The sequence below is a fragment of the Thalia democratica genome, chromosome 5 (genome assembly GCF_965202585.1).
Source record: "Thalia democratica chromosome 5, ktThaDemo2.hap1.1, whole genome shotgun sequence".
NCBI lineage: Eukaryota > Metazoa > Chordata > Thaliacea > Salpida > Salpidae > Thalia > Thalia democratica.
In genome coordinates, this window is record NC_139169.1 from 18,513,377 (window position 1) to 18,523,015 (window position 9,639).

The 9,639-nt window shown below is 24.2% G+C and overlaps 1 protein-coding gene across 1 annotated transcript; it reads left to right on the forward strand.

Moving 5' to 3' along the window:
* Window positions 1–8,086: 8,086 nt before the first annotated feature.
* Window positions 8,087–8,905, forward strand: LOC145836306 (kelch-like protein 36). Its single transcript, XM_082944119.1, has one exon. The coding sequence runs from the start codon at window positions 8,087–8,089 to the stop codon at window positions 8,903–8,905; it is 819 nt and encodes a 272-aa protein (XP_082800245.1).
* Window positions 8,906–9,639: the final 734 nt, after the last annotated feature.

A 9,639-nucleotide genomic window follows, 5' to 3' on the forward strand; every position in this document is an offset into this window, starting at 1 on the left:
GTTATCTAAAAGTTGTATAACTACATTTGTTTATTTGTAGAAAGAAAAATGCAGAAAATTTCTTGTTTATTTTTGTTTAAAGCATTTATAAGTCAGCTTTATTAAAATAGTATACCACAGGGTTTTTACCATGTTATATAGTATAGTTTATTTATCAACCAAAAAAGGTCAAAATATTTTTTCTAAGACTCATGGTATAAAAAAACTTTTCATTATGGGTTATTTTATATTTAATGTTTTAAAAGTTTTTATTCATTTAGTTCAATTAAAATAAAAGGCTAAAAATACTCCAGTGTTTAAACATTTATATATAGTTTAATCAAAAAAGTTTTACAAAAAATAAATTAATGGCTAAAATCTAAATAAAAAATTTAAACAAGTTAAAAGCTTTAAAACTAAATTTAAAAGTATAGCTAACTTTATTAGTAGATTATAACTTACAGATATGAAATTAGAACTAAAATTTTCAGTTTGGAAAATAACAATTTCACAATTTAAAATAAAATGTGACTATGAAAAGTTTACTGGTTTTGTATTGATAGTGATTAAATATATTCAAAATCAAAAACAATTTAAAACACCCCTGTTAAATGTTATTTTTAAGACAACTTTATTATACCAAAGTCGCGGTCAAGTAGATTAAATGAAATAGTCAATTTTTTTTAGTTCAGTTAATTTAACTTGATTAAATCTAAAAATAATATATGCTTAAATGTAACCTAATTTTCATTTAGTATATATTATAAATACATAAAGTTGTTCCTAATTGACACTTTACAATTATTTATTTTTCATGATTGTGAACTAATAAATACATAGTTCATGTAAAGTAAAACTGTTATATCAATGTTCTTTAAAAATTATGCAGAATCTTAATTTATAATTTTCACAAACATTATCAGATGAAAATTTTATGGAAATTAGTTAGTAGCTTCCTTATAAAATCAGGGTCTTAAAATATTGTTTTAAATTTATTATCACATTCTAAAGTATTAATTAAGACTAGTTCCACCTCTTTTTAATTAGTGTACATCACAAAAGTGAAAGTTATTTCTGCTTGCATTGAAAGTCTAATCTTTGTTACTGAACATAGTTGTTTACATTGTTAATTTTAACGTTTAAAATTTAGTAATATAGCACAATTAAATATGTGAAATAAGTTTTTTTTTTTGTTAAACAACTATATAATTGAACAGCTAGATTTTTTTCTTCATTCTGACAGCGTAGCACAGGTTCTCTTTGAATTTTATGAACAGAGAAGGTGTCCAAAATGAGCGACACTTATGCATAGAGGGTCAAAAATGCACAAAGACGCTATTGTACAAAGACACTTTGCACGGTTGAAAAACTTTCAAGTTTTTTTTATTTAATCATTATTATTTTTACTGTTATCCTTAACCCTTAACCTAAATCGGTACTGTGTTTTTATTTTTACATAACTTATTTTATATGATTCTTTTTATTTTTTAGTTTATTTTTTTTAATTTTTAAGTTTATTTTTTTAGTCACTGTTACCTCTAACCCTTACTTTCAGTCAGTAATGTGTTTTATTTTTTCATAACTTATTTTATATGATTCTTTTCATTTTCTAGTTTTTTTTTTTTAAATGATTTATAAGATTTTTCTTTGTCATTGTTATCACTAACCCTTACTTTCAGTCAGTAACTTTTTTTTTTATTTTATGATTTTAGTTAATTTTTTACTGTTTTTTTTTTCACTTAACTTTTTTAATTTTTACCATTATTATTACCTCTAACCTACTGTTGGAAACACAAAACTTTTAGGGCACACGAAACTCACAAAAAATTTAGATAACACAAAAAATATTTTAGTCTTATTACTGTTTTTATTTAGTTAAAGCAACTTAGTTTAATGTTAAAGTTGAATCAAGCCCTGGTGTTTATTTTAGCTTTTAGTTTATTGTCCATTTTACTCTCATGATCTATTTCAGTATTAAATTATGGACATCATTCTTTATATAAATAATGCATTAAAGACACATTCTACAGCTGAAAAATGGAAATGTGAAAAGTCCATTGACTTATGTGGAAGAAGCTGTCATCAAGCTACTATCATGATTTACCACCAAATTAATAGGTTATTGTTTTTTTGATTTATTATGAATATTACAGGGTTGCCAGTTTACCTGGAAAAACCTGGAATTTGACAATTTAGAGAAAAAAATGAAAAAACATTAAATACTAACAATTTTGACATGAACAGTAGTAGAAATTGATTTTATTTAAAAAATTCATAATATAAATTTAAAAAACTTGTCGTCATAAATTTTTTTATATTAAAACAAAATTATAAGTTTTACAGTATGTTTTCAATGTTTTGTATGCTTTTTAACACAGTTTTTTACCTTAAACATAACTTTAAACTAAAAACAGACCTGAAAAAGTGTACTTTTTTAAACCTTGAAGAAATTTGGATAACCTGTAAAAAAAATTTTTAAACGAGTAGCAACCCTGATATTAGTAATTTATAGCATTTCGCTTGAGGTAGAAAGCTATTTTTTTCTTCATCAAAATTATTATTACTACCTACTTTTTAAATGACAAAATTGTTTATATAAGGTTGTTCACTTGATAATGATGTTATTAGTTAAGTGATAATTAAAGTTTAAAACTATTTTCTGAATTTAGAGAAAAAATTAAGAACATTTAATTAATAAAAAAATACTTTAATTGAGATAAAAACAATTAAAATATGGTAAAAATTTTCTTTAAATAGATACATTGTAGTAGTGGTGAATAAATTTTAGTAACAATTTTAAGTATTAAATAATGCAAATTATACAATTATTATATTATTATATATCCATAATTAAATAGTGCATACAAACTCTATAAAAATTATAGGGTTTAGTTAATTTTTAGTTGCCACATACTGAGGCTAGTTTGAATTTTATAAAGGTTTTTTTAAAAAATTATGCTGGCTCATTATATTCTCGGGTTCTTTTGTAAATCTCAGGCTGTTTAGCTATGTTTTTTAATAGATTTCTAGTTACTTAAATTTATTATTTTTAAGATTTTAAAACTTAGTTCTTGAAAATTATCTTTCTTTTCTACTTGTTTTGTTCTTGTGTTCTAAATAAAAAATTAACTGTTTATTTTCGTGTTTTAATTTGTCTTATAAGTTCTTTTTTCAATTATTTATATTAGTTAGGATGATTAGAGTAATTTTATGTAACTCAGGATAGATTTTTTTTTACTCTTAAAAAAGATTTTCACTCTAAAAAGTTGCAAACCTTTTAATAACCAGTTTAAGTATCAGTATCATTTAGAGTTGTCAAACACTCAGCCTAGTTATTTTTTTTTTAAATACAGTCTTAATAGGGATTTTTTTCTTGCAAAAGATAGTCTAGTTCTGAAATTTCTATTAAATTTCTGAATAAATTATGTCAATTTTATTTTGAACAGTATGAATTTTTTTAGATCTTATTTTTTTAATCATAATGTTACTTTAAGAATATTGCTACATACTTTTTAGCTTTTGCTTTCTCTTTTCTATTTTAAACTTAAGTTGACTCAAACTAGTTTATTGTAACTCTCGCAGAGTGACACACACTTAGAATAACTCAGAACAGTATAAATTCCTTTAAGTTTCAATGATAGTTTAGAAAAATAATTGAACCTTATTTCAATGTTTTTTCTTTCATGGCATGTAATTTCTTTGTTATAGTTTGAATTTTATGTTTTTTTCGTTAAAATTCCTATTTTTTTAGATATTTTAAATTTCTTATTTTAAAGTTCATTTATTTTAAGTATTTAACTGATTTTTTTATAAATAACTAAAATAATTTAAGGCTAATGATAGATTTTTGACTCAAAGAGAAATAACCATGATTATACTTGTTACTCAGGCTGATTTTGTTTTAGTTTTAACAAAAGCAAACTTAACAATTATTATTGAACTGCTTACTCGAAGTTTTATTTTTATATTTAAAAAATATATAAATGCAGTAATTTCAATAGTTTAATTAAAATATGTGATTATTAAGTTGTATGTAAGTATTTATAGTATGTGACTTAAAAGATGATGTAACTTTATGTTTAACAAACACTTTAAAAAAAGCTGAAAAGTTTTTTTTGTATTTTGTTAATATATAATTTTACATACAGTTAAACGTTTAGTATTTGTGAAATATTACGTTATTTTTTTGTTTTAGTTAAACTCAAGTAAAAAATCAGTTTAACGTTTAAATTTTTCAAAATACTTTAGGGTTCTTTAGTTATTTTGCAATACTTAAGCTTTAAAAAAAGTGTTAATTGATATCCCTTTTAGTGTTTTTATTATATAACTACAAAAATAAAGGTAGTTAAAAGTAATTTGATATTCTTATAAAACTTAAACAAAAAAGGATTTTAAAAAATGTTCATGTTAGTTTATAATTTATTTTCTAAAGCTAAGGCTTTAGTTTAATTTAAATTACTAATTCTTTTTGTCTAAAAATAAATGTTTCAAATAATCTGTTTCTTATAACTATGATATTTAAGGTAACTATCAAGATCGCCACAAATTCAGAATAATCCTGGATACTTTGTAACTTTTCAAAATCTCAGTATGACACAAGATAACTCAAGATTTTTTTTCTAAACTCCGGCTGGCTCAGATATTTTTTAATCTCAATATAGTTTTAAAATTTCAGGTCAGTTTTATCTACCTTTAAAGTGAGATATAGTTGATTTAGTTTCAATATTTTTACTTTGTGGTAATTTTTGTTGAGGGCTTGATTTATCTTGCCTTTGAAAAGTTTAAAATTAAAAAAAAAATCCTGGATGACTGCAGTTCAGTTTAAAATTATTCAAGACAGTTTCTAATCATACAGATCAGTTTTGACTAAAAAGATTACAACCCTGTCAAATTTTATTAACAACATTTACTTTCAATGTTTGACTTGTTAATCTAAAACAAGTTATTTGGTGTTAGTATAACTAGGTTTATTTTTATTTCAAATTATCAATAGTCATTTTAACTGATCTAACTTCTTTTATTAAACTCAGCTAAAATCAAAAGTTAACATAATATCAAGTATTAAATCTTTACAGTAAAATATTTGATTTACTGTATAATACCAATCTTAATAGTCATAACAATTTTTGATATTTTTTGATACTGATTAAATTAGATTATAAAGCAAATGACATTTAGCTGTTTAAAAAACAGAGTTTTCATACACTAAAACTACTCGGAATAACTTTATTGCTATTTTAAAAGTTTGGAGACTTAGGCACAGGAATTTTTTTTGAAAAACTTATGCTGACACATGTTTGATTTATTATTTTTTGAAAAATTTAGACTAGATTGTGATTTTTCTGAATGTTAGACTATTTTACATATTTACTATGTTTTGATTAATTTATGTTAGATTAATTTAAGCTTTGTTAATTTGTTATTAAGTTTTTAGCAAAAATAAATACATTTCTTCGTATTTAGACTAGCTTAAAGAATTACAAACTGGTTTTTGGTCAATTAAGATTGTTTTTGTACTTGAGAGAGTGACAAACTCGAAACTAAATTGATAAACCATGCTAAAATCTTAAAATACAGTACTTATTTGTAACTAACTTCATAAGAAAATATAGTTAAAATATAATTTTTTAGTTTTTTACCAGAAAAAAGTGACAATCAATTACAACCCTGATTTTTTCTTGAAATGCAGAAATTCAGTCTTAAAATATTTCAGGTTTTAATAAATATCAGGTTTTGACTTAAAATATGATAATGAGAGTTTTGTTATAAAATTTAACAAAATTAATTTGTTTTATATTTTTTTAAATAAAATCGTCAAAATTTTCATACGTTTCTTTCATTTTAGTATTATTATTACTTAAAAAGTAAACTTGAAAGTATTTAATAATCATTTTAAACAGGTTTTAAAAATTTGAAATATTAAAATTAAAAAACATAATGGAGTACGAATGTTGTATATGCCTGGATAGGTTATTCAAAGTAGACTCAGAAGTATCTGTCACACCGTGTGGTCATACCTTTCATAAAGACTGCATATCAAACGTAATAAAAGGTGAGAATAAGACATGTCCAATTTGTAGACAAGATTTACAGGAAGAAAAAGTAGTTAAAGTTCACTTTAATGTGAATAAAAAACTTGACTACAGTGATTGTTCAAATGATACTTTGAGCTTCTTTGATAAAGTTGTTGAGTATGAAGCAAACAAAAGGATGACCATGGTAAAAATCATTAAGAAATTAGATAAAGAAAATACCCGTCTAAAGAAACTTACAAAACCAACTTTAAAGGCTACAGATTGTGTAAGGTGTTATTGAGAGGTTTCCAGAAAGAAATTAAAAACTTGCATGAAAAAATCAGTAAGCTAAAATTAACAAATGGTGGGTTGGTTGCTGAGATAAGAAGATTGTTTAATGAAAAAGAAGAAATTATTGAAGAGGAAAAGTCAGAGATTAAAGAAAATGAAATTGATGTAAATACTTGTGAATATGCTATCAACAATATTGAAGCAATAATTAGTAAAGGTTTGTTTATTTGCTATTGTTTAAATAACTTAATCGTTTACGTTAAACTTGTTGTTTTAAATAGAATCAGGATCAAGACGGATCTTCAATTTATAATAAAGTCCAGATGAATAAGTTTGAAAGTATTCAAAATTTTAAGTTTATATAAAAAGATACTATCATTAAATTCAATGCAAAACAACCACTGAAAATACATAAGCTCAAAAAAAAAACTATAAAGGACTTGAAATCCACAGTTTTAAACACTTTTACTAATATAATTGACGATTTTGTTAACATTTTCTTATTGTTGGAAAAACTTTAACTAATTAAAAATTAAAAGTAAACTTATTCGTATAACCCTGTATGTAACATTAGTATATCTTTATTTATGTCTTATATATATTATTGTTACTGATTATAAAAATATGTTTTTACAGTAATTTAACTAGAATATTAGACTTTGAATACTCGTTCAACCGAAATTTAGCCTAAGTTACTTTAAATTATCTTAACTATTCTTAACCAAGTGCAATTTAATTAAACAACATCTGAAAACAGACAATTATCATTTTAAAAAATCAAACTCTATTCTAATTAGCGTGTCCTGTAGATCAGTAGTTTTTATTTTAAAACTTTAAAAAAGAAATTATTTTCGAATTGTGTCAAGTAGAAATAATTCTCAATATAAAATTCTTAAATTTATTTTGTTATGGTATTTAGTTTTATTTTAGCTTTAAAATCGGAATTTTTTGAAGGGATTGATAATGAAAAAGTAAATGAAGTTTTTAGTGGAACTAAGAAAGCTTTAGATTACAGCATGAACATATGTTTAAATAAAAATTTACAGCATGAAGGGCTTGTAAATAAAGTTGAAAACAATATGAAAGAACTACAGGTAAACGATAAAAAAATAAGTGATTTTATATTGAGGAAATCTGTCGAACTAGAAATTGAAAACAAGGCATTGCAAGAAAACAACAAAGAAATAATTAAATACCTTGAAATTTTGGAAAATTCGCTCAGACAGGCTCAGAACAAAACAGAATTCTTGAAAAAAGATTACGAAAGTTTAAAGTCAGAAAACAACAATCTGTTGGCTGATTTAAAAACTACAAAACGGATAAAAACTAAAATTAAAATGTTATCAAGAAATGCAAGCGAAAAGCAAAATAATAACATTAATGATGTTCAGAGAACAAACTGCTATTCAACTAAAGGTACATTTATTTTTTTCTTTATTATTACTACACGTTTTACAACTTTATATTACTTTACTTATATATTGTAAACGTAGTTCTTTTATTGCAATTTAAAGCTTTAATCATAAAACCAAAGCTCTCAGTAGACACAGGTTTCATTTTTATACAAAAATATTTTGCCTGAATTTTTACTAATATATAGTTTATTTTACGGCAAATCAAACCCTGCTTTGGTTACTATTACCTATTTTTTCTTTTCATTGTAATAACGTTATAAAGACTTGATTAACTGTTGTAGACTTATTTTTTATTTTCTAGGTGCAGAAACCAATGAAATTAAAAGTTATATATACATTAGCGGAGGACAAAAAGATGAAAAAACTCACGAAAACTGTGTTTTAAAAATGGATACAAACATGGGTAAATGGGATCATTTTAAAATTATGGGTACACGTAGAAGTGAACATCAATCCTTACTAAAAGGAGATCAATTGTATTTGATAGGCGGATATAATGGATCAGACTACGTTGATTCAGCTGAAAATGAGACCGTATATCTTAACGAGGAAGTAGCTACTAAAACGTTTCCTTTCATGCACAACAAACGGCTAAGCTTCGGAATGTGTTCTTTTGCAGAATGTGTTTTTGTCGGCGGAGGGTATCGAGAAGAAGGCGAAACCTTAGACAATTGCGAAGTCTACAGTTTTGAAACTTGTGAATGGACTGAAGTTTTTAGTATGAACACTAAAAGAAGCGAATTTACTCTGACTTATTTTCAAGGAAAAGTCTGGGCTATTGGCGGTTTTAACATCTTAAATGACACAAATACATGGCTGGACACAATAGAAACATTCGATATTACAAAAAACAAATGGAAAACAAGCAATTTGAGGCTCCTAACTGAACGATCTGGACATAGCACTGTTGCTTACGATAAAAAACTCTTAATTGTAGGTGGCGAAAACAAAGATTCTTTTTTAGCTTCGGTTGAAGTTTATTCAAGCGAAACCAATCAGTTTAGCTTCGTTGCATCAATGAATATTCCACGATATAGTTTTGGATGCTGCGTTGTAAATTCAAGTTTGTATGTGATGGGGGGATGTATTTTAGATTACGACACTCTAACAGATGAAGTTGCGATATACGACATTGAAAAAGATGAATGGAGAAGAGGTCCGAGTTTGCCTTTAAAATTGGCTGAATTTGCTTGCTCAAACACTTAATGACCAGTTCTCATTTTACAACTCTCTAATTTTTTCTTGCTCTGAAACTTTATAATTTCTGCTTTTATTATAAGAATCTGCTAGTTATATGTTATCTAATAATATTTTTAGTTCATGTTTTTAATAAAAAAGTTTAAATTTTTCTAGCTCTAAACAAAAGCTTGTACAGTTTTACCAAGTATAATATTTTTGTTAACTATATACAAACTTAAGTGATTGACTCACAATATTTTTCTTGTTTTCAATAAAGTTGTTAGTGTAAAACTCTAATATTTTTGTTTTAATAGGCTTTATCTATACAAAAAACTTTGATGTTAAAAAAAAATTATTTTTAACAAAATATAAATTTAATACTTAAAATGAACGCCATAAGTTTTATTTTATTACTATATCCTACTCATATTGTTTTAATTAACTATGTGTATTTTCCTTTACTTTCTTTTTTTTGTTTCGTTTGTTTTTTCTATATAAAATTAAAAAAAAAAAAATTTAATTGTATTTAAGTATGTGTAAATAGTTCTAATAAAAACTAAACTAGGCATTAAATTTATTATAAGAAAAATAATTTTTTATAGTCCTTTAAACTTCAAGCTGAAAAAATGCCCATATTATTATAAAAATAGTATAAAGAAATAATTGCACAAGAGTTTCCAGAGTGTTAAAATAGATTAATAAAACATTTCTAAATTAAGTAATTTTTAGTTATGTCTTAACTGCAATTGTTTTTATTACTC

Excerpts from the sequence above, each read along its gene's own strand:
- LOC145836306 (XM_082944119.1), top strand. The coding sequence starts at position 8,087 with ATGGATACAAACATGGGTAAATGGGATCATTTTAAAATTATGGGTACA.